We start from the raw sequence: 26060 nt of genomic DNA, 5'->3' as shown, positions 1-26060 counted from the left end.
CAGTTTCTTGCTATTACAAAAGGGCTGCTATAAACATTTTTACACATTTGGATCCTTTTGCCTTTTTTATGATCTCTTTGAGTAGAAACACTGCTGGATCAAAGGGTATGCACAGTTTGATAGCCCATTTTGGCATAGTTACCAAGAGGATAATTCATCTGTCTTTAAGAGGGCAGCATTTAACTCCATCAAAAGTAAAGTATACACACACAAGTAAAGTATAATGTTTAATATGTATTGGATGACTTGCTGTCTGGGAGAGGGAGTTGGGGAGAAAGGAGGGAGAAAATTTTGGAACACAAGGTTTTGCAAGAGTGAATGCTAAAAACTATCTTTGCATGTAGTTATGGGCCAGAACTCTGAACTTGAAACAAAGGATTCTTAAAAGGTACTAAGCTAGTGGAGTTGATAGAGACAATACTTATCTAATTTAGCCTGGCTCAGTATGATTGATTTAATCCTACAAGGAGATGTTATGGGCCAGAACTTGAAACAAGGTACTAAGTGGACTTGAGGAGACAGTGGTTAAATCTAGTTTAGCATTGATTTAATCCTACAACAAATAATGGTTTCCTAGTGATATAATGATTGGTTTGTACTCAGTGTAGAGGATATAAGCTAGAAACTCTCAGGGCCAAAAAAGGATAAGTGCATTAGAAGCTCTCAGAGGCTGAGACAGATTCATTTCATCTTCTACCTTTGTTGTGGCTGGAAGCTGAAGCACAAACCCTTGGAATTCGGGGAGATTCAGGCAGGCGGGAGCTCAAGTTCTCAGAACCAAGGCCAGACTGAAAGGCTCTCCAGAAAGCTGCCCAGCCCCAGGATGGAGATCATAAAGGATCTGGACTATAAGAAAGCTAACTGGACCCCAGGAAAGACGACAAGACTTGGAAAGAGACAGTAAAGGTTTGGCCTTTAATCCCTGGCTGCACTTGTGATTACTAAACTGAAAGGAAGGCTGCCTCCAAAGACCCCAAGGAAACCCCAACAAGAGAATATTACATTTTAGAGAGAATATTACAGCATGTACTTTGAAAATAAAAAGCTATTATAAAAAAAAATTTAAAGTACAAGTGAAACTTGGAGAAATGCAGGATTCCTCTCTCGGTACCAAGACAGATAATATTGAGTTTTATGCTCATAATAACCATCCAAAGTGCTTTTATGAAATCCTGAAGCCTATTTATGGGCCAGAGACCTATGTATCTCAACTACTCAGTGCTGATGGAGCCACATTGATTAATTATAAGGGATGTGACCTGAAGAGAGATAGGTTGACTACTTCCACACTCAACAAACCATCATCAATCAATGCTGAAGTCACTGACCATTTTCCTCAAGTTAAAATCAATCCCTCTTGAGCCAAATTTCCAACTGAAAAAGAATGCTCCTCTCACTGTGGCAATGTGCCTGATGTGGATTCAATGCCAACTGAGATTTATAAGGCAGGAGGGTCCAAGCTGACTGACATTTTCCAGGTTATATGGCAAGAGGAGGTTATCCTCCAGGAGTTTAAGGATGCCTCCATTGTCTGGTTCTATAAAGGGAATAGATTCTCCTGTTGACATTCACAGGGGAATCTCTCTCTTAGTCAATACTGGCAAGATTCTTGCCAGAGTTCTTAAATAGGCTGATTCTTCAACTGGAAATCGGTCATTTACTTGAGAGCCAGTAAGGCTTTGGAAAGGGTCAAGGAATGGTTGTAATAATGTTTGGGCTTGACAACTCCAGGAAAAATGGCAAAACCAGATCAGAAGTCTGTGCACAACAATTCATCAATCTGACCAAGGCCATTGATACTGTCACTCTTGCAGGCTTATGGAGGATCATGAGAAAATTCGGTTGCCTGGAGATTTCTCAGCTTTGTACATCAGTTACATGACAGCATGCTTATATGGGTTCTGGCTAATGCTCTCCTTTCTCCCCTTCGCCAGCTGAGTCAAACAGGGTTCCTGCTCCTGCATTTTTATTTAGCATGATGTTTTCCGTGATGTTGTAAGTCACCTTGAATGAAGATGAAAAGCACTGATGGTAAATTATTTAACTTGAACAGGCTACAAGCTAAGACTAGAGTGGATGGAGAATCATGTGACTTTTTGTTACAAATGATTGTACATACAATACAGCTTCCGAGGCTGAGATGCAACAAAGTATAGATGGATTCTCTGACGCTTGTGCTACTTTTGGCCTAACAATTAACACCAAGAAAATACAGATTCTCCTCAGTCAGTACCACACCAAGCATACATAGAACCATTGCTTACATCCAATGGAGAAATTGTGAATGCAAGTTTGTTTGCCTTGGCAGTATACTTTCCAGGGTTATACAGGGGATGGTGAGCTTCATGCATACATTGCCAGAACTAGCTCAGCTAGCTCTAAAGGAAAGTAGGGTGGAAGAGGTTGCTCCCAGCTGAAGGTCCAGAGCCATTTTGCTGACCTCAGGGTTGTATGTCCATGAAACCTGGACAGTTTTACCAGCCCCATGCCAGGGAATGGAATCACTTCCATTTGAATTGTCCTGGGAAGATTCCAAAGAGCACCTGGCAAGACAAGGTCCTGAATCTGGAGGTCCTTTTTCGATCTGAATTTCCAAGCATTCAAACTCTACTGTGGAGAGGGCACCTCCAATGGGCGGATCCAGTTGTTCAAATGCCAAACATACGTTTGCCTGAAAGAATATTTTACAGAGAAGTCGCATGAGACGAGCACTCACATGGAGGTCAGAAGCAGGAGACTCTCATTCGCTGAAGAGCCTTGGAATCGATTTTGAGACAGGAGAAAAAATGGAACATGGCAGGTTAGCATGGGTCAAAGTTCTGTGCTCTGAACAAGTAGAATGCAGTAGCTCAGAAGGAATGCACATCGTCAGAGCTGCCTGCCCTCTAAATGTTCCTGTGGACCCTTTGTGCCCGACCTGTGACAAAGCTTCCCAAGCTCACAGTGGTCTGATCGGCCACAGTCGGGAACACTGTACCTTGATCCCAACATGATGGTGTCATTTTGGTCCTCTGGGAACAAGGGGCAACAACCAGCTGACTTAATTTCCTCTGCTAGCCTTGGAGACGTTGGGATTCTTTCCTCCCATTAAAATCCACACACTTTATTGTGGTGTTCTTTTTTCAAAATATGATGGTTCTCCGGGAGCAGGTTTCTTGGGGTGCTTCTGGAGGCAGCCTTAGTTTCAGTTCAGAGCAATAATCACCTCAAATGCAGCTAGCTGCTAAAAGTTCAAATCTTTTATTGTCTCTTCCAAAATCTCCCAATTACTTTTCTTAGAGGCCTCTCTGCTTGGTTCCAAGAGCTTTTTGCAGCTTCTGCCTCTAGCTCAACTCAATTTTGCTCAATTTAGCTCAACTGAATTTTGGCTCTCAATCTCTTCAACTGACTCCTCACTTGTGAATCTCCCGAAGTCTCCTCCTCTTCCTGGAGACTCATATAAGCTCTCTAAAGGTGTGAACTCTAAAGTGTGACTTCTAATGTGTAAACTCTCTTAAAGGGTGCGAGCTCTAATGTATAAACTCTCCCCAAGGTGTAAACTCCAAAGGTATGAACCAATTACATAAGCATTGTTTCTATCAACTCTAGTGACTTAACACTTTGTAAGGATTCTAACACTTTATAATCTTTTATTATTCAGCCACTTTTTCAGTCATGTCCAACTAACTCTTCATGATCCCATCTGGGATTTTATGAGTAAAGACACTAGAATGATTTACCATTTCCTTCTCCAGCTCATTTTACAGATGAGGAAACTGAGGCAAACAGGGTGAAGTGACTTGCCCAAAGTTACACAGCTATTAAGAATCTGAGGTCAGATACTTCTTCCTGACTCCAGGTCCAGGGATCTATTCACTGCATCACTTAGCTGCCCTAACCATCCAGCTGCCTTATCATCATATATCTCCTTCTAATTCTAATTCAAATGGGCATTTGAACAATTGGACCAATTCACTGGAGTTGCCCTCTCTCCAGTAGAGTTTGAATGCTTGGAAATTCAGCTTAAAAAAGGACCTCGGGATTCAGGACCTTATATCTCTTAGTCTAAATACTCTTGTATTTATATTTCAATGTTTTGGCTTAACTCTGATCTTTTTTTGTTGTTGTTAAGAATGCTTGAAAATCTTTGATTCCATTAAACATGTATTGAAAACAAGGATTACATTGTACTGCTGTGTAAATTATTTTTGGTTGAAAAGTCTTATATTTTGCCTTTTGGAATAATGTATTAAATGATTTTATTTCCCTTAAGTTGTAGCATCGTTTTCTGTGATCCTGACTATTTGCATCATTAATGTTTTCTTTCTGATTGCCTACATTTTCTTTGATTTGGATTTGTTTTTTTGTTTTTTCCTTTAGGAAATCAGTGAATTCTGCCTTTTTTTTTTTTTTCTTACTTTATCTTCTGATTCTTATAGCAATGTGCAGGTTTTTTAAAATAATATTTTATTTATTCCCAGTCACATATAAATAATTTTTAATATTCATATTCAAATAATTTTGAGTTACAAGCTTTCTCTTTCCCTCCCTTACTTTCCTCCTCCCTGAGATGGTAAGCAATTTGTTATAGCTTAAACAAGTTCAATTGTGCAAAATATATTACCATATTAGTCATGTTGTAAAAGAAGACACAGACCCAAGGGGGGAAAACTCCTCAAAAACAAATACATAAAGTGAAAAAATAGTATGCCTTGATTTGCATTCCAACTCCATCAGTTCTTTCATGGAAGTGGATGGAATTTTGTAATCACAAGTTCATTGGAGTTCTTTTGGATCACTGTATTGCTGAGAATATCTTAAGTTTTTTATAGCTGATCATCATACAACGCAACTGTGTCCAATGTTATCCTGCTTCTGCTCAGTTCACTTTGCATTAATTCATATTAGTCTTTTCTGAAATCAGCATGTTCATTATTTCTTATAGCATGGTAATATTTTATTACAACCATATATAACAACTTCTTTAGCCATTCTCCAGTTGACGGAAATCCCCTCTTTGCTATTTGTTTAGTTTTCATTTATAATTTCTTAATATGGAGTATCCAGATTTTTTTTTGGGGGGGGGGAGGTGGTTATAGTTTCTAGAGTCTAATGATTCTTAAATTCTCTCTCCTCAACTTGTATTTCAGTAATTTTTTTTTTAACAGCAGCTACTTTATTTTTCAGTCTTATTTCAAATATTTTTCAAATATTTCTGATTATCTCATACAATCGTTGAATCACTGGGATTGCTCCACTATATTTTCATGGAATCCATTGATTTGGTAAGATTTTTATCTTCTGTTCTAATCCATTTCCTAACTTTTTCCCCCCTCTTTAGAGCCCTTATTTAAGTTCTGATTTTATTTTTAATATCTTATTTTTAAATGAAGCATTTAACATCTTATAGTCCTTATGGCCAAACCAATCCATGGTGTTCAGGTTTGTTTTCCCCATGGTATGCAATCTCTTCCTGAGTCTTCATCTTCTGGTTTATTTGCTATGTTTAGTGGTAGATTCTCTTATTCAATCTTCTCTCTTAGTTACTGTGGGCTTTTTTTTTTCTTTCTTCCATTTCTAGCTTGATGGAAATTCTATTTCTTGGGTTTTGTATTGCTTTGTTTTGTTCTGATTTCATCTAGGATCTTCTTCAGACCTTTGCTGATGTGTATATAGAAAGACTGGACCTCTATACATCCCTTAATACTGTCATACACATACATACACACAATTTTTCCAGTTACATGTGAAACATTTCTTTTGACATGTGTTTAAAACTTTGAGTTCCAGATTCTCTCCCTTCCTGCCTCCCCCACCACCACACCCATTGAGAAGACAATGTGAAATTATGCAAAATATTTCCATAAAAGTCACATTCATGGTATCATCTTAACAAGAAATATGGGATGAATGTTTAATCTCCATGTTGGTAGTATTATAAGATCAAGGCCAGGGTTATTGAGTTTTTACCACCTGACTGTTCTTCAGGGCTACATGGGAGGAGTCTGTGGAAGATGAGGTGAAGAGGGAAGCAATGGAAGAAGAAAAGACTATTTGAGGTCTTTGGATGAGGAACTGCTGGCTCCTCCTGATTGGTTGGGTTGGGAGACAGGAAATGTGTATCTGGGCATCTCCTGTAGATCCATTCAAATGAGTGGGTGGGGGAAGGCATAAAAGGCATCTTCTGTCTGCTCTGGAATTTCTTGAAACTTTTCATATGCTTTTCATATACGTAAAGCCTTATTTTGTACATTTTATGAAAATGGTCCAAATGTTTCTGAAAGAGGCTGACATTTTACAAAGTGAAAATGAAATGTATACCCTTTATATCACATCATCTCTTGTTATTTTCATTTAAAAATGTATTGAGTCTGAGAGTGTATAGGATAATTATCTGGTAAGAGTTCTCTCCTCCATCCTCCCCTCCACTCTCAATATGGGTTAGGGTAGCTTTTTCCTTGAAAATCAACAAAGCTGTTTCTGGAATTTGGCCCCAGCTGGTTCAAGCTGTACCATATAGTGGCACTATGGTGTTAATTCACCTTGTTTTGCTTGCTAGCCCTGGCAAAATGGATGGGAAGACTTGAATGTTGTCAATAAATACATTTTTACCAAAGAAATATTTTTTTAATGAAAGTTATTTACTTTTCTAAACATGCGTGGACAATTCTTCAACATTAGCCCTTTGCAAAACCCCAAAGAAATATTTCTAAATATCTTGTGAGGGTTGGCATGGAAGGCAAAAGTAGTAGCCACCTCAGACAGGCAAATGCAGTTGAGCCTCAAGTTTTTCCTTAAGATATTCCTAAGAGGTGTTTTATATCAACTATTAGAATGGAACTTTGGTATTTTGGGACTTAGATATGGGCAGTTAATTATCTGGGGGTCATAGGGTTTAGAGCTTAAGAATTCATCTATTTCTATTCATCATTTTTTGTAAGAAGGAACTGAGATGGAGATAGATAAATTAACCCAAGTCACACAGATATTAGGGCTGGCGTTTAGTATAGTCAGGAATTTTGCTACTTCTGTTGGGGCTATGATTAAAGCCTATCTCGTATTTCTGGGTATATTAGTTATCTTTAAAGCAAAGACTCCGGAAGTTCAACATGCATTGTGGATGTTGTTCTGGGATCTTTTGTCATTCCCAGTATGGCTTTCCCAGCTCATTTTTTGGGGACTAAAGAAGGTTTTTCTGTGGCTGCTTACTTCAGATGAGAGATTATTTGTAAAGCACTTAGCATTTAGGTACTGGATAAATGCTTGTTTCTTTTACTCTTCTCCTTTCTCTCAACTCCTCCCCTCCCTCTCCCCGCCTCCCCCCATATCAAGGACAAAGCCAAGATCAATTTTAGTCAATCCCACCTAAACCTGATGTTCAAGGAAGTTCCTAAAATAAAGTGGTGGTCTTTCCACCTGCCCCAAAAAGCCTCTAAACATTTCTATACAGATGCTTACTGAAGAAAGGATATGAAAAATATTCTGTTAAAAAAAAAGATTTCTCTGTAAAAAGAGAGAGTTTAACTAAGTTATCTTTTCAGTTATATAATTCCATGAAAATGCAATCATTTAACAAGCATTAATTAAACACTATACAAAGGAAAGGAAAAACTCCCTGCCCTCAAGGAGTTTGAAGTTCAAATGGGTGTGTGTTTGTGTGTGTTTGTTGGGAACGACCAATCAAGAAAGCGTTTATTAAGTGCTTACCAGAGTAGGCATTCCGGAGGGGAAGAGTATAAAGGGGTCCCTGCCCAAAACACTAGAAATAGGTACTTGTAGGAGACTGAATGAATGGAAAGTAGCTTTAGAGAGCCATGTACAAGCCCTGGTGAGACTGAGGTGAGCTGCGGGGCAGAGTAATCCATCTTCCAGTTGATGTGTATTTGACTTGAAAGAAGGATTCCAAGAGTCTGAGGTAAGTCAGCAGAAAGTGAATGGAGGCATGGAGTGAGAGCAAAGGCAGAGTCAAGAAATAGAGCCTTTTATGTGAGGGCTGCACCTTGTCGAGTATGTTGGGGACTGTAGAGTGTAGAAGAGAAACTGGAACGCTGTGTAAAACTTTAAATGCTAAATGTAGGATTTTTGTATGTTCCTGGGAGTAAAAGGCAACCTGTTTATTGAGTTGGGGCTAGGGGAATGGTGATAACTTTGGCAACTAAAATCCTACACTTTTAGGAAGCTGCCTGGAACCCTCTTAAATCCAGTGCTCTTTTCATTACTTCCTATTTATCCTACAGTTTGTATATAATTGTTTGCACCATCAGATTGTAAGCTCCTGGAAGGCAAACTCTTGGCTTTTTTTTTTTTTTTTTTTTACTATCCATTGATTAGCACAATGTCTAGCTCACGGTAGGCATTTAACGTTGATTGATTGATTGGTTACACAATAGATTGGAAAGGAACAGGCTCTGTAGTCATGATCCAAGTGAAAAATGGTAAAGGTGTGATCTAAGGTAGTGACTGTGTTACAGAGAGAACAGAATACTAAGGATGGTGTGTAAGCAGAAGCAACGCGGGGCCCAAAGAGTTGGGTGACAAAAATCTGGGTTGTTTTTATGGCTTGTTAAACTTGGAGTCATGTGTTAATTATGCTTCTTAATTTCTAGATGCCCCTCTGAACAGGACTATAGATGAAACCTCCCAGATGGAGGCCGCACAGATAAACAATTTTCAGGCTAGGCTGGCGGCTCTGAATTCTAACCTGGACCGACCAGAGAGTAACCCGTTTTTGTACGGAGGTGTTGCGCTGGAGTTTGTAACAGGTACCGGTGACTGGCGGGACTGGGATGGGGCTTGCACCGAGGACTTTTGGGGCACCCAGACCTCAGCGGGCCGGCCGGCCTTTGATGCAGAGGACTATTTTAAATAGACAATTTCAGGAACACGAGATAAAACTTCGTTCTTTCTCGGGGAAAAGGACAATCTAGTGGGAAAACGTGTGGGACCAGATATTAAACTATCAAAGCAGCGTTATGTCATTGAAGAAATACATTAGTGGGAGCTTCCCGGGCGGAGTGGAACGGAACCTCCATCCTCTTGTCGGCAATTCCTGCCATTTGTATTCGAGGTGCTCCAAGTGGGGGCGGGGCGGCTGCTTAACCCGGAAAGAGGGACTCGGTTTAGTTGCATTTTTTTAAAACGGTTAAGTTGGGGGAATAAAAATGAATTCCTTTTCGTACGTCTTCAAACGTAAGTGTCAGTCGGAAGCTATCGGTACCGGAGTCGTGGGGAGGGGGCGGGCCGACCCGCGGGAAGGGGAGCCAAGGGGGACACACCCACAATTAGCGCCTAACGGGGGATCGAGGGCTGAGGAAGGTTCCATTTTTTTTTTGAGTCCGGGATCCCCATTTGGCAGTAGACACCGTCTTCCGATCGTTTTTTCTGGCACAAACTGAAATGCACACGGGGCGGCCGCTTATTTACACAGTATTGGAAGTTCAGTTCCCTTTGTGGCGGTTGGTCAGTGCCCGAGGGCAGGAAGGTGTGGGGGTCCCTCGGGCCCTGCTCGCCGCTCCTCACCCACCCCTTGTCTCTCCAGCCCAGGAGGAGCGAGCGGCCCAGACGGTGCTGCGCAGCCTGCCGCCCTTCGTGCTGGGCTGCATCCGCATGGAGAGCGGCACGGGCTTCCCGCGCCTGCTGGCGGCCGCCTTCCAATGCAGCGCGGACCTCAAGGCGGCGGTGCAGCTTGTCTTGCAGCAGCGGGCCCCAGAGGGCCTCGACTGGGACCGGCTGCTGGCGATCGAGCGCCAGTGCAACCTCTGGGCGCGGGACGCTTTCTACGTCATGAACGGCGTGCCGCTGCAAGAAGACACCAAGCTGCTACAGAGTCACGTGGTGGCCAGGGCCTTGGACCTCTGGCGGAGAAATCAGGTGGCCGCCGCCGCCACCGCCGCCCAGAGGTGGGGCTTGCCTCCGTCTGCGCCTGTGCAGAGAGGCTGGGCCCCGCCTCCGTCTGCGCCTGCTCCATCCCAGCTTGCACCTGGGGGCCAGCTTTTGCCTGCGCCCGCCCTGAGGCACGGATGCCCGCCTGCTTCTGGGCTTGCGCCTGCACTGAGACTCGGATGCCCGCCTAATTCTGGGCCAGAGCCCGCACTGAGACTCGGATGCCCGCCTAATTCTGGGCCAGCGCCCGCTATGAGTCTCGGGTGCCCGCCTACTCCTGGGACGGCGCCCGCACTGAGTCTCGGGTGCCCGCCTACTCCTGGGACGGCGCCCGCACTGAGGCTCGGGTGCCCGCCTACTCCTGGGACGGCGCCCGCACTGAGGCTCGGGTGCCCGCCTACTCCTGGGACGGCGCCCGCACTGAGGCTCGGGTGCCCGCCTACTCCTGGGACGGCGCCCGCACTGAGGCTCGGGTGCCCGCCTACTCCTGGGACGGCGCCCGCACTGAGGCTCGGGTGCCCGCCTACTCCTGGGACGGCGCCCGCACTGAGGCTCGGGTGCCCGCCTACTCCTGGGACGGCGCCCGCACTGAGGCTCGGGTGCCCGCCTACTCCTGGGACGGCGCCCGCACTGAGGCTCGGGTGCCCGCCTACTCCTGGGACGGCGCCCGCACTGAGGCTCGGGTGCCCGCCCACTCCTGGGACGGCGCCCGCACTGAGACTCGGGTGCCCGCCTACTCCTGGGACGGCGCCCGCACTGAGACTTGAGTGCCCGCCCACTCCTGGGTGCCCGCCTACTCCTGGGACGGCGCCCGCACTGAGACTCGGGTGCCCGCCTACTCCTGGGACGGCGCCCGCACTGAGACTTGGGTGCCCGCCTAATTCTGGGCCTGCGCCGATGTACCCGAATTGCACCGGGTATTATGACCCCGCATTTCCTGGACACTAAATATGTAACGGTATTTTATATTACATTTTTATCAATAAAGTTTGTCTTGATTTTTAAGAAGACGTGTTCAAACGCTAACGGCTGAACCCAATGAGCGGGGCCGGCGAAGACTCCGGGTCAGCAAGGTTGGTGACGGAAGGGAAGAGGAAAACGGAGGGCTCCGCACGTGGGGTCCGCTCCGGAACCCAAACAATACCACGTGGTGAGGCTGGGCGGGGCCGGCGGCGTGACGGCACGCGCACGGGACGGCCGCCGCCGTACCCTTGCTGAAGGGGCCGTAAAGCGCGAAAGGTCGGGAGCTCGGGCTCCTCGTCCTCGGCTCGTCCTCTCCTCGCGCCCCCTTCCCACCCCCCCACCCCCGGAACGGAGCCGTCCCTCCGGAACCCTTTGGCCGCCGCCAGCCGCTCGCCCCCTGGCGGGGAGTCCCAAGGCGCGGAGCCCGCGGCGGGGCCGTGAGGTAAGGTGGGGCCCGCGAGCCTCCTTCCGTCTCTTCCTTCGGGCTCCCGGCCCCCGCGCGCCCTCAACGGCCCCGCCCCGCGCCCTTGGCCCGGCCCCGCCCCCGCCGCCGGCTCGAGGTCAAGCTCCCCCCTCCTCCCGCCCCCTGCCTCCGCGTCGGCGGGGCCTCCCCGGCTCGTTGGCGTCCTTGGAGATCCTGCGTGGGCGGGTCCGGCCCGGGCCGGGTAGCTCCGGTACCTACCGCTGGGGATCCGCGCCCCCCCCTCATCCAGCGCTAGGAAAAAAATTATATAAAAAAAGTTTTAAATGGGTATTAAAAACGGCTGCAAGAAACTTAAGGGGGAAAGGGTTTTATGCATCTCCTACAGCATTGTGACAACTCTAATTTAACTCTCATTCCATCTGTGACCAGTCTCTTCAGAAAGCTTAGGTGGAACTTCTCTCTAGTCCGAACCATCGGGTCCTTTCCCTTGAAATATCATTTAGGACTTTGACAAACAGAATGACGCGGGACAGGCTCTGGTTTCTTTCCTTTTAATTCCGATCTGATTGCGCTCAATTTCCTTTTTCTGTCACAAATTTAAAGCTGCTTTTGCAGAATGGACGCACACTCCTGGTCAGCCTTGCTTATTTTGGACCCGCTGTTACAGAATGGTATCCTTTCACTTTTTCCAGTGGTGCTGTAGGCGAAATTGCTCAGGATAGACGTTTGTCTTTGCCTCTCTCTTGGCTCGTTCTCATCCTGCAATTATTCTATGTGTTGAATTTCCTTGATCTTTAGGCCATTATTCTGAAGTAAAATATAAACATCAGTCTTTGCTCCTGGATGTATGGGGAAAGGGGGTGAATGGACACACGTTCCAAAACCTTGGCCCCTTGGGCTTTTGGCTTAAATTCAATGTAAGCCATTCCATTGGGATCCCATCTTTGAGACTGATTGAATTCAAAAGCTTCTTCAAACATTCCTTTAGTTTCTTCTGTGCCATTTTGTAAAACGGGTTCTTTGCATTATAATATCTTTAATTTTTTTTGCTTTTTCCTGTTAAGTTTCAGTCGAGGATTTTCAAGTTGCTGCCAACAGCTTTTTCCAAGCTGTCCCCACATTCAACTTCCTTATCACTAAAATGGCCAGATATGACAACTTGGGCATGCACATCTACAGTGATCATGTTTTGCAGAAGAGTCAGGGTTATCTGTTTTTAGTTCAGAAGAACTTTGGATGAAAATCTGGTTTCTAACGAAGAGATTAAAAGCGATAGATGTTTTAACTTCTAGGTTTTTTTCTTGGCTTGGGAGTTTCACTCTTTCCCAGTTTTCTTTTTGCTCTGCAGCTGCTTCTTTGGCAGATGTGACTCTTCATTTTTGTGCTCATCTTCATGCTTCTTCCTTGGGCAAATAGTGTGTCTATAACTTCGTCCTCCTGGTCCTCAATCCTCAGCCAAGTTTGGCTGCGCTTGCCTGTCTTTTTATCACTTTGGCCGCTTCAGGGTTTTTGCCCCCATCTTCTTCTGTTTTATTGTCTCATTACTGACTTTTTTTTTTTTTTTTTTGCTACTTTTTAGTTGGAATGCTGGTTGTGACAATTGTTGTTTGGGCTTGGGCCGCTTTCTTGACGGGGGAGCAGCTGTCCCTGCTGGAGCTCGGACTTCCTTACTTGGCAAGTGTGGCCACGGGATGTGCTTGCTTGGTGGTGCCTTCTTTCCTTTCTTCTGATGCTTCTGTCACCATCTTCTGACATCTTCCTCACTCTCTTCTCTGCTTTGGGGCAGGACCCGTTTTCTTGGACTCCTCGATTTTTAGTAACCTTACCTTGATGGGGAACTGTTCTGGAGAAGGCAATCCATCTTAAGGACTTTGGGCACCTGTTCACCAGCACTCTTTTGCTGGCAGAGATTATTACAGCCTGTTTATTCTCGAATGATTTTTATCTTGGTTTTCTTTACTTTTTTCCCTTAAGATTTCTTAGTTCCTTTGCTTTCCTTCCTTCTTCCTGGTGGCATCTTTGGAGACTCAATTCCTGTTTTGTTTTTTTCTTTATGACCTCTTCCACAAAACTGTCTCCCACATGTGGCCCATGGTGATAATTCTACACCACCAAGTACTGTCTGTTGTCCCCTTAGAGCTCTGACCTGACTCCACTTGGGTTTTTCTTGGCAAAGATTCTGGGGTGGTCTGCCATTTCCTTCTCCAGCTTCTTTTGTGGATCAGGAAACTGAGGCAGTCAGGGTGAAGTCGGCTGCTCAGGGTCACTCAGCTAGGAAGTGTCTGCACCCACTGCCCTTCAGAGCTGCTTTTGTCATTCTGACCTTCCTTGCTCTCTGGACCCTTCCAATAGCTTTCATCCCATCACCCTTCTGGGAAACTGCTAGTGGTCACTCAGGCTACCTTCCTCTGTCCAGCATCTGGGTGGGAATGGGCCCAACCCCAGAGAGCCCCAGGGACTCCTCCAGGGTCTTCTGGGTGAGACAGCCAAGAGTCAGGCTGCCCCACCCCCAGCTCTGCTGCCTTGAGGTTGAAGCTGTCCTGGGCAAGTCCAGAAGCAATTTTTCCGGCCAGGTTGTCCTAGCCCCTGGGAGTCCTTATTTATCCAGTCTCTCTAGGCTGGCCTCTGCCTATCAGGGACCATTGTTGGGCCATGGTGCACAGAGCTCCATCCGAAATCAGACACCAGACTCCTGAGTTCAAATCCAGCCGCTGACACTTGCTGGTGGGTGACTCTGGGCCAGCCTTGTAGCCAGTTTGCCCCAATTCCTCATCTGTAGAATGAGCTGGAGATGCAGGCCACTGCAGTGTCTCCACCGAGGAAACCCCGATTGCTCAACTTATATCCTGCAGTGGCCCTTCTCCCCACTCCATGTGCAACAGCTGAGGATCAGAGATGCCTTACCCAAGGCTTCCCCAGTCCAAGTTCAGCAACAAGCATTTTGGAAGTGCCTCTTCTTCCACGTGCTTTCTCTTTTCAGTGTTCAGTGTTAAGTCCCACTCCTGTTGAGGTCTGATTCCTTTAGTCCATATTGATCTGTTTATTATTTTTTTGGTTCTCTTCTTGAAGTTACTTGTATTGTGCAATTTAGTGCATTGCATAACCTATTATGGCTTTCTGGTTCTGTAGAGGTAAATTTTGTCAGTTTAAAGCACTTAACTCCTATTTCCCCTAGAGGGCAATGCCTCTGTATAACTTTTTTTTTTAATTATAGCTTTTTATTGACAGAACATATATATGCATTTTTCAACATTGACCCTTGCAATCACTTCTATTTCAACTTTTCCCTTCCCTCCCTCCACCTCCTCCCCTAGATGGCAGGCAGTCTCATACATGTTAAACATGTTAAAGTATATCTTAAATACAATATATGTGCACATATTTATATAGTCCTCTTGTATAAATCGGATTTAGAAAATTTACAAGAAAAATCGGATTTAGAAAGGTAAAAATAGCCTGGGAAGAAAAACAAAAATGCAAGTAGTCTACATTCATTTCCCAGTGTTCTTTTGTTGGGTGTAGCCGATTCTTTTCATCATTGATCAGTTGGAACTGAATTGGATCCTCTCATTGCCAAAGATAGCCACTTCCATCAGAATTTATCCTTATATAGTATTGTTACAACTTTTATATAGCAATTTGTAAAGTACTTTCCTCACTGCAGTTCTATGAGGGCTACAGTATTTAAGTAGTATCCCTATTTTAAAAATGTGGGAAGTCTTAAATCTCTTAACAAAATGTAATCTTTGTAATAGATACTTTATTACAAGTATTTCTGATTATCCCTATACACTTGAATTAAATATGACCAGTTTTTCCTTCTCCAGGTTGAATTCTTATGGCCTTCTTTCTCTTGGGAGAGTGAAAATCACATTTCTTGAAAGCTGTCAAACAGAAGCCATGATGTTTTTCCGGTTGCTATGTGATATCCAATGGCGGAGAGCCAGTCAAAGATGGCCGAACAGGTTCCAGTCAAGGCACAACATTTCTTCTGTTACAGAGTCTCAACCTTCTGTCTCACTCCCCACCCAGGCTCAGGTAGTCATCTGTGGTGGTGGAATTATGGGCACATCTGTAGCCTATCACCTTTCCAAGTTGGGATGGAAGGATATTCTCCTGTTGGAACAGGGCAGGTAAGAACAACATTGCATAACACTTGATTGCTGTACTGTACTAAGTGGTTGGTATTTCCTACTTCCTAAGGCCTTTGGGTTGGTATCTTTTTTTTGGTACCAGTAATATCTCTGATCTTCCCTGTGCTGTTGATGTAACATTCAAACCAAAGTGTATAAATTGCTTGCAATTGGCCATCTAATAATTTATCTGCTTTTCTAGTTTTTGAAGAAAGAACATGTTCCACCAGACACATGCCACAAATGTTTAGAAAACAAGTGATTTCTCTTCAATTTGGAATATTTTCTAAGTGCTTGTAATAATGAATTTGCAATACCTTTTGATCCAGCTGTGCCATTACAAGATCTCTATTTGAATGAGATTGGAAAAAAAAGGAAAGAGACCCACATATGCAAAAATGAGCTCTTTTTGTGGTGGCAAAGAATTGGAAAATGAATGGATGCCCATCAATTGGGGAATGGCTGAAATAAGTTGTGATATATGAATGAAATGGAATACTATTGTTCTTTTTTTTTTAATTAGTTAAGCTTTTTTCTTTTTCTTTTTTTAAGGTGAAAATACTATGTTATGATACACATTCAGTCCCCAAAATCCTCTCTGGATGCAGATGGCTTTCTTCATTACAAGTTTATTAAAATTGGCCTGAATCACCTATAATGAGTCAATCTAAAGAGTTTCATTTTATGTTGAATGGCTAAAAATAAGCTTTTTATTTTCAAAACATGCATAGATATTTTCAACATTCACTCTTCCAAACTCCCTTCCCTAGATGGCAAGTAATCAATATATGTTGTTTTTTTGTTTGTTTTTTGGCTGAGGCAATTGGGGTTAAATAACTTGCCCAGGGTCACACAGCTAGGAAGTGTTAAGTGTCTGAGGCCAGATTTGAACTCCGGTCCTCCTGACTTCAGGGCTGGTGCGCTATCTACCATACCATCTAGCTGCTCCATAATCCATATATGTTAAACATGTGCATTTCTTCTATACACATTTCCATAATTATCATGCTGCACAAGAAAAATCAGATCAAAAAGGAAAAAATGAGAAAGCAAAATGCAAGCAAACAAAACAAAAAGAATTGTGATCCACACTCACTCTCCCTGGTCCTCTCTCCGGGTGCAGATGTCTCTCTCCATCATAAGACCATTGGAACTTGCCTGATTCATCTCACTGTTGAAAAGGGCCACATCTGGCAGAATTGATCATTGTATAATCTTGCTATTGCTGTGTACAATGATCTGGTTCATCTCACTTCATTTATCATTGGTTCATATAAATCTCTCCAGGCCTGAAATCTTGCTATTGCTGTGTACAATGATCTGGTTCATCTCACTTCATTTATCATTGGTTCATATAAGTCTCTCCAGGCCTGAAATCATCCTCCTGATTGTTTCTTATAGAACAATAATACAATATTATTGTTCTATAAGAAATGATGAGCAGGCTGATTTCAGAAAAGCCTGGAAAGATTTACATGAACTGAGGCTCAGTGAAGTGAGCAGAACCAGGAGAGCATTATACACAGTAACAGCAAGATTGTGTGATAATCAATTATGATACACTTAGCTTTTTTCATCATTGCTGTGATCTAACACAATTCCAATAGATTTGGGATGGAAAATGCCATCCACATCTAGAAAAAGAACTATGGAGATTGTATCCAGATTGAAGCATACTATTTTCATTTTATTTTTGTTTTTTCTTTCTTGTGGTTTTTCCCTTTTGTTCTGATTTTTCTTTCACAACATGACAAGTATGGAAATATGTTTAAAATGATTGTACATGTATGATGTATATTAGATTGCTTGCTGTCTTGGGGAGGGGAGAAGTGAGGGAGGGAGAAAAATATTTGGAACTCAGTCTTACAAAAATGAAAGTTGAAAATTATCTTTATATGTAATTGGAAAAAAATATTTTTAATGGGAAAAAAAAGAATTTTCAAGTGCCCAGGATTCAGCAAAGATCAGGCAATAAATTGTATTTAAGAAATCAACTAAAATTAACTTAGGGAATATTATGGTTGGGGAAGGATGGGCTGCTTATTCTCTTCTGTTATCTAGTTCTTTTGCTTTTTGATACCAGTCTTATGTCCTTTCCTGTTCAAGTTAGGTGCATGAGTTTCTATTTGTGATTTGTCTTACAGGTTGGCTGCTGGTTCCACCAGGTTTTGTGCTGGCATTGTTAGTTCAGCTAGGCATTTTACCTTAGAACAAAAGATGGCTGATTATTCGAACAAACTTTATCAACAGTTAGAGCAAGAGACAGGGATTCAAACAGGTAAGACAGTGACATTTTTTGGTGTGACTGTTACTCAAGCTTCATTACTTTGTATTCATTCTGTCTTGATCCAGTTTTGCAAAGACAAGAGTTGTACTGGACCAGAAAATAAATGTTTTGGGTCATTTCTGTGTCTCTTCATGCTTTAATATATCAAGAAAGATTTAAAATTTCCATATTTCTGAGAGAAATTTGGAAAAGGAAGAGCATGTGCTGCCCTTTGAGTATTAAGTATCCACGGGCTACTCATTTAAAAGTTATTTTGCTATTTGTGGTGACAGACTTGTTTAGCTTACTTAGCTAATTAAAATATTGTTGTAACATGGCTAACATGTACTGACATTGCTTCCTGTGGGAACCCTTTAGCTCTGATTCTTTTTTTTTTTTTTTTTTTTTATTTAATAGCCTTTTATTTACAGGATATAAACATGGGTAACTTTACAGCATTAACAATTGCCAAACCTCTTGTTCCAATTTTTCACCTCTTACCCCCCCACCCCCTCCCCTAGATGGCAGGATGACCAGTAGATGTTAAATATATTAAAATATAAATTAGATACACAATAAGTATACATGACCAAAACGTTATTTTGCTGTAGAAAAAGAATCAGACTCTGAAATATTGTACAATTAGCTTGTGAAGGAAATCAAAAATGCAGGTGTGCATAAATATAGGGATTGGGAATTCAATGTAATGGTTTTTAGTCATCTCCCAGAGTTCTTTTTCTGGGCATAGCTAGTTCAGTTCATTACTGCTCCATTAGAAATGATTTGGTTGATCTCGTTGCTGAGGATGGCCAGGTCCATCAGAACTGGTCATCATATAGTATTGTTGTTGAAGTATATAATGATCTCCTGGTCCTGCTCATTTCACTCAGCATCAGTTCGTGTAAGTCTCTCCAGGCCTTTCTGAAATCATCCTGTTGGTCATTTCTTACAGAACAGTAATATTCCATAATTTTCATATACCACAATTTATTCAACCATTCTCCAACTGATGGACATCCATTCAGTTTCCAGTTTTTAGCCACTACAAAAAGGGCTGCCACAAAAATTCGTGCACATACAGGTCCCTTTCCCTTCTTTATAATCTCTTTGGGATATAATCCCAGTAGTAACACTGCTGGATCAAAGGGTATGCACAGTTTGATAACTTTTTGTAGCTCTGATTCTTAATCATAGGTTGCATCTTTTAGCCTTAGGCCTAGTGTCTCATAGATATGTGCTATTGATTACAAGGAAGATTTAGCAGGATTCTGTGTATTCAGCATAAATCTACAACTCCAACTGGATTATTCTAGTAATAAAGTTAAGATTGGAGATCAAATCTGGTTTTAGACATTTATCAGCTGTGGGACCTTGGTCAAATCACATCATCTCTGTTTGCTGCACTAATAAACACTTATTGCACAGGCTTGTTGTGAGGATCTATTGAGATGATATTTGCAAAAAGTCCTGAACACAGAGCCTGGCATGTGGTAGATGCCATATAAATTCTTGTTTCTTTCCTTCCTATAACAATATGAATAATCGACAGATTGGCTTTGTATTAGGCTTTTATAACATAAGTTCTTAGGTGTAGGACTAGGATTTTTGCCCTAAAAACATTCTATTTTAAACTTTAATAAGTTGTAGTCTAATGGAACTCTTTTGTCTAGACCTAAGATATGAGGAAATTTCCTATGCCCATGAGATGAGCAACTGTCCTGCAGCTTAGACAGTTAGAGGCATGTGTGAGGAGGGCATGGAGTGGTTGAGGAAATGAATGAATAAGCGAATGAAATGAATGAATGAATGAAAAAACACCGATTAAGCATTGACTCTGTAACAGGCATTGTGCCAACAGCTGGGGTTCAGAGAGAAAGCAAGGCAGGCGAGAGCTAGAGCATTCAACTGCAAGTTGGATGGATGGCTAAGCCCTATATACCTTAGAGCAAAACTTCTTAAATTGTGGCTTGAAGCCCTGAATACGGTCATGGAACTGAATATGGGGGAGGTCATGAAAAATTTGACAGTAGTAAAAGGTGTCAAATATTCCACCAAGATTTAATTCTTTATGTAAAAATAAACAAGTACATTCATCTCATTAATATGCAAATTTGCTTTCATCTTAAGTAAGTGTTAAAATTATATGTATATTAAAGAATTGATTTAAAATGAATTTCTTCATGATTTATCAGTAAATGTTTGATTTGATATATCTATTTTATATATCTATAAAGGGGTTTTGAATGGAAAGAATCCTGTCTTAGAAGGCAGTGGCAAACAAAGCCAGTGTGCATCAGTGTTCAGACTTGAGTCCTAGTCTTTCTGACTCTGAGGTTGATTTTTTATTAACTATATGCCTCCTATTGCAGTTTTACTGTATGGTGTAATTTCAGATTATTTGATATCTTTGGATGAGTCCTTTGTGTTGTTGTTTTTTTTAATTGAAATTCATATTGTCTACTTCCAAATTGTCTTTGAGATTAGCCATCTAGTTTATGCTTTGTCTTTGTTTTAAATTTGTTTTCCCCAAGTCTAAAATTCCAATTCTCCTAATTGGGTTATGTAGGCAGGACTGTGCTAGTGAGAATTCATTGTTAAATTTTCTGAGTTGGCATTCAGATCTCTGGCTAGATTTATTGTTTTGTTGATTGTCTAGATTTAAGAACATTGTGGAGAAGATTGTAGTAGTATTGATTAAATTTATAGATGTGTTTTTGTTTTCTCTTTAAATGGTTAACTATTTACCACTGTACCTGTCTTATAGGGCATATTTCTCTGGATTCTCTAGCAGAGAGTCTATAAAGATGTGGACTCTAGCTTAGGTTGACAAGGTTTATTCCAATTGTATTTCATTTTTAAAGTTTAGACAACTAAAGATAGTTTTCTGTAGAAAATGAGATTTGCCGGCATACTGGAAAGATTTTCATTATTCTTCCAGTAGCGTCTACTAGAGTACTTCCTCTGGTCTGACTTGGTTTTTCATGCAGGTTACATAAGGACAGGCTCAATCTTCTTGGCTCAAACTCAGAACCGACTGATCTCCTTGAAGCGAATCAACTCGAGGCTGAGGTATGGGCCAGGCTGAGAAAAGCCCCTCTAGTCTTGGCTGTGGTTTTGCCAGAGTTGTTGGCCAACTCCCGCCTCTCTCTCCTGTGACAGTGTATTGGGCATCCCCTCCGAGATCATCTCCCCCAAGAGGGTGGCCGAGCTGTACCCACTCATCAGCATCCATGACCTGGTGGGGGCCATGCATGTGCCCGAGGACGCGGTCGTGTCGTCATCTGATGTGGCTCTGGCCTTGGCGAGTGGTGCCTCTCAAAAGGGTGAGACTCTCTGTGTGTGCCTGGTTTGAGCAAAAATTTGAAAGTGAGGAAGTAGGGTGCTATCTAAAGTTGTCTCTAGTAATTTATTTGTTTATTTTTAAACCATAAAGAAACCAGTCCAGATTTAGAAAGATGGTTTTTCATTTGGGATAGTTATCATTTTAAAATGCATGTATATTAAAGTTCATTAAGTAATAGATAGGGTTTTTTTGTTTTAAATCCACTTTTCTCTTTTTGTTCCAGAGAATTGCTTTCTCTACCTAGCCATGTACTACAGACCTAGGAGTTTTTCACAGCTCTCAAAACTCCAGGCTTAAATTCCTTAGATGTTTAATCCATAGATTTAAAAAGTTATAAGGACAGAAAGTAATTGAATCAAAGTTTGATGGGGAGATGGACTGGGTGGACCTTGCCCCTCCATGACTTACTCTTTTCATTCTCATGCTGTACCTCCAGAAGTTACCATATTTGGGGACTAGAATAATTCCTTAAGAAAACCTGACATTTTCAGGATTAGGAAGAGTCCCTCCACATTATGTCAGTGAAATGGGTCAGTGAAGTGTATTAAACAGGTAGAATATCACTTGATGCTGTTTCTGGAAATTAAAGGCCATGGGTAGGGTTTTTGTAAATTATTGATTATCTGACCTACTCTTTTCAAGGTCTCCCTTAAAGAGATAATGTGATTTGAAACTGGTTGATACATAGACTCGAAAATGTTTGTATCCTCTCTAATTTCCTAACCTAGGGCAATATTTTAACTTCACTTCCCTTATTTTGGTGCAGGTGTTCAGATCCGTGACCGAACAAGTGTTATTCATGTAATGGCCAAAAAGGGTCATGTGACTGGAGTAGAAACGGATAAAGGAAACATCGAATGCCAATATTTTGTCAACTGTGCTGGTCAGGTTAGAAACAATGTTGGTCTTGATTCTGTCTTTGGCCTTTTATACTTGTTGAGTTTAAGTATCCAGGACTCCAAATACTTAATCATCTAGAGAAATGGATGATTATGTTACTAAATAACTGTAAGAAAGCCAAATGATTCTCCCTGGTTTTGACCAGAGGAAAAAACTTGGAACTGAAATTTTATCTGAAAGAGAGGCACCTCTAGACTTGACCTTCTTCCACACTTGAGTGAGGTCATCACCATCAGAAATGTCAGCATATAGCCAGCTACCCTCTGGGTCTGGTTGTTGCATTGAGCTTCTTCTTTAAAAAAAAAACAAACAAACTTTAAAGCAGCTTCCTAATTACTAGTTTATTTCACTATGTCAGGGGCATGGAATTCCATTTGTGAATACTAAGGAAGCTATTTTGAGGGAAAATTGTTTTCCTTTTGGACTGTTCGGAAATCTTTAGGTGAGATGGGTAATTCATTATATCAGTTTGAAGTTCATTTAGCCACTGTCATTTTGAGGGCTATAGGTGAGATGATGTCTTATTTTGCTATAAGAACTTAATTTTGTCCCCAAGAGAGTAATCACCCTTTAAGCACTGAGATAATTCTTTATCTGTCTTTGTTCTAAAATTGAACTCATTTCTTTGATGTAAACAGTACAGTGACATTTCCTATATGGACTAATGCAGGCTGAAATTGGCTTCCCATATTTGACATTGTAGCAAGAGCACAAAAGTCACTTGAAATTAAGGTCTTCAAGAGACTTAACTTGCTCGTTTGTATTTTTTTCTCCCCTTCCCACCCACAAAATAAATCTGTCCATTTGTAGTGGGCTTACGAGCTGGGTCTGTCCAACGAAGAACCGGTTAGTATCCCGTTACATGCCTGTGAACACTTCTACCTTCTGACTCGTCCCTTGGAGACCCCACTGCAGAGCAGCACACCAAGTGAGGACTTGTACTTTTTAAAACAAATCTTACTCATTTATAATATTCTTTCTTCTGAAAGGGAAATCTTTATCTTAAGGACAGAACTTACTTTCCCCAAGGAGTTTTTCTTTTTCTAGTGAATATTGTAGGTAAATCCAATTTCAGCTTAATTCTTTAAGGTCAATATTTATTAAAGGATAGCCAAGACATTGTTCCATCTAAACCACTGTTCTCTTACAAGAAAATTCTTCTAAATTGTTTTCCCATGCCTTCTGAGAACCTGGTTAGGAAAGAACTCTTTTTTTTCTACAGTGAATTGGTCTGTAAAAGTAATTCAGATAAAAGAAGAAAGATGCATAGTTTAGATTCTCTGTGTGAATGAGCCTTGTTTCAGAAGGGAGGGTATTGACATCTTGGGGGCCAGCACCCGCAAATAGGCTCCATAGCTCCCTCTTTCTGGTTAAATTTCAGTTGATATAATGGCAGTTATGACCTTGAGCTATAAAGTATTCACAAAGGCTCTGTGATAATTGCATTAAAAGTGTAGGAAGTTAGGAATAAGAAGACAAGTATTCTCCACTGGCTTCGGAAATGAAGTTGACTTGGAAGTGGCTGACCAGTTTGTATCCCGTGCCCCACACCTGCACAAAAGCTAGAATGTCTGTCCCTAATGGATTCTGACATGGGTGACTTTGGTGAGATCATTAATGCATAATGAAATCTTATTCTGTTGATTCCCAAGCCCTGTTTTGATAATTCTTTCTCTTTTTTGTCCATTTAGAAAAATTGTCTTAACTTAAAATGGAGATTCTCTTCTCCTTCTCGCCATTGCTTTGTTGCCATCTCTTTTCTATAGCTATTGTGGATGCAGATGGAAGGATCTACATTCGGAACTGGCAAGGTGGAATCCTGTCTGGTGGCTTTGAGAAGAATCCTAAGCCCATCTTTACTGAGGGAAAGAACCAGCTAGACATTCAGAATCTCCATGAAGATTGGGACCATTTTGGTATGTGAATAGAGGCATGATCAGTGTCTTACATTTGTATATCTCAGACATTATCCAAATGGATTCTCACCACTCTAAAAGTAGGTTGGTAATTATTATCCCCTTTTATAGGTGAACCAAAGGAGATTTAAGGAAGTTATTTAGAAGTTGTCCAAAGACATAACTAATTAGTAACAACCAAACTAGAACCTAGGCTGCTCCACTTTTTTTCTTTTTCTTTTTTTTTTTTTTTTTTAAATCCTAAAAGAGTATTTTGCTTTTGAACTGTACAAATAGCCACCCAGCAGGACCAGGTTTCTTTATGAGTATAGTCACAAGGCTCCCTGGCAGGAGGTCATGACTCTCAGAGTGACTTTGCTGACTTTGATGTTGGCCGAACACACAATATATTCTTGTGACATCTCATCCTGTCCTCTTGAAGGAAAGGACAGCCAGCAGAACTCTGCAGAAAATTCAAGAATTCACTAAAAAGCAGTTTGGGGATGATTAGTCTTTGTTTATTTTGAAATTAAATGAAATGTTGAAATCTATTCATACATGCCTTAGGAATTCGTTGCCTCTCATTGTGTAAGATTCTTTCAATGACTCTAAAAACTTTTTTATGATACTGTCTTTCAGTTTTTTTGACATTTTCGACCATTCTTCTGAGGGATTTGATTTTAAATAAATCTCACAGATCCTCTCCTGTGGGGTTTTTTTTTTTTTAATTGTAAGATTTTCCTTTTAAAGGTTTTGTTTTTTTTTTTTTTAATTTATAATAGCTTTTTATTTTTCAAAATACATGCAAAGACAGTTTTCAACATTCACCCTGGCAAAACCTCGTGTTGCATATTTTTTCCCTCCCCACCTATCTCCTTTCCTAGATTGCAAGTAATCCAATATAAGTTAAACATATGCAATTCTTCTGAACATATTCCCACATTTATCATACTGCATAAGAAAAATAAGATCAAAATGGGAAAAAACTGAAAAAAAGAAAAAAAAACCCCACAAGCAAACAACAACAAAGATGAAAATACATAATCCGTATTTGGTTTCCCTAAGTCCTCTTTCTGGATTCGAATGGTTCTTTACATCACAGGTTTATTAAAATTGCTAAAGGTTTCTTTTTTTTTTTGTTTGTTTTTGTTTTGTTTTTTTAAAATAGGTTCCGTGGAAAAAGAAGAGAATGAAAAGATGGGGGATTAAAAGTCTTTGCTTTCTTTGCAGGTGAGGATTATATTTTTTTGTATTTTTTTTTTTCCTGCTCAGAGCCTCTGCTGAGCTCCCTGCTGCGCAGGATGCCAGCCTTGGAAGCTCTAGAAATTATGAAGTTGGTGAACTGTCCCGAGTCCTTTACGCCAGACATGAGGTGCGTCATGGGGGAGTCTCCGACTGTGCAGGGTTACTTTGTACTAGCTGGAATGAACTCGGCCGGAACATCATTTGCAGGAGGAGCAGGGAAGTAAGTAACTTTGGTAAATTTATGGCTTGATGGCTTCGCTTTAATAGTTCATCCCTTCCTGAATCACTTGTGGCACTAAAGTCGGAACTATTTGTGATTTTGTTTTTTTAAGTAAACATAGTAGCAGAACTTCATTCAGGTGAATGTTGTCCTTTTCAAAGGAGTTGCCTTAGGAGGCTGGCTACTTGTTCTAATCTAACAAAGCCAAAAGGATTTCAGGAACTCTTCTCTAAAAATTAACTTGCATTAAAGAGTGGTGATTTAGAGCCAAGTCTGCTAAGAGAGGAGAGTAGTCAAACTGGATTTTATTTAAGGTCAGAAATAGATTTTGACTTGGAAAGGTAATAATACTAGTTTTCTTGTGTGGCTCATAGTTGCCTAAAGACATTTCCAAAGATAGTTTCACTTGGATGATAATGTTATTTCCAAGGTGATTACTTTAAAAGGCATATATTAAGTTTTGGTGTGTTTTTATTTTTGTTATCCACGATATCTGACATCCTCACAGTGCCCAGCTCTGTTTCTCCTTGAGACAGAGACAGAGCTGGAAGTAGCAGCTTTATCCTGATGTTTCCCAGAGAAGTGAAGTCTGTAGCACAGCCAGAAATGAAGCTTGGTGTTTTCATTGTCATTGTCAATCCTTGAGACTCCAGGTGGTACTTGATCAGCCAATTGAAGGATGGAAAGAGAAATCATATTCCACCCTCCCTGCTGGCTTATCCCAACCACCTACATTCTTGTTCTCCCCTCTCTCCATTATTCCCTTTGCTGGGTAGACTTCCCACCTCCCTTCCTCTGAGCTTGGTCCCT

At 41.5% G+C, this 26060-nt stretch overlaps 1 protein-coding gene across 2 annotated transcripts in view; it reads left to right on the top strand.

The window, feature by feature from the left end:
* The first annotated feature begins 11021 nt into the window (after window positions 1-11021).
* The window catches only part of PDPR (pyruvate dehydrogenase phosphatase regulatory subunit), a 35278-nt gene continuing 20239 nt past the window's right edge, over window positions 11022-26060 (top strand). Inside the window, exons 1-9 of one of the 2 annotated variants that reach the window (XM_031949989.1) lie at window positions 11022-11266; window positions 15076-15381; window positions 17526-17659; window positions 20635-20716; window positions 20807-20970; window positions 21757-21878; window positions 22701-22818; window positions 23657-23806; window positions 25058-25250. In XM_031949989.1, coding sequence (XP_031805849.1) covers window positions 15149-15381; window positions 17526-17659; window positions 20635-20716; window positions 20807-20970; window positions 21757-21878; window positions 22701-22818; window positions 23657-23806; window positions 25058-25250 — 1196 coding nt within the window. In that variant the 5' untranslated portion in view covers window positions 11022-11266; window positions 15076-15148. Of the gene's footprint in view, window positions 11267-15075; window positions 15382-17525; window positions 17660-20634; window positions 20717-20806; window positions 20971-21756; window positions 21879-22700; window positions 22819-23656; window positions 23807-25057; window positions 25251-26060 lie in introns of those variants that run through there. The other variant, XM_031949990.1, reaches the window with a different exon arrangement.

The sequence above is a fragment of the Sarcophilus harrisii genome, chromosome 2 (genome assembly GCF_902635505.1).
Source record: "Sarcophilus harrisii chromosome 2, mSarHar1.11, whole genome shotgun sequence".
Taxonomy (NCBI): Eukaryota; Metazoa; Chordata; class Mammalia; order Dasyuromorphia; family Dasyuridae; genus Sarcophilus; species Sarcophilus harrisii.
This window is presented reverse-complemented; position numbering and strand designations above follow the sequence as displayed.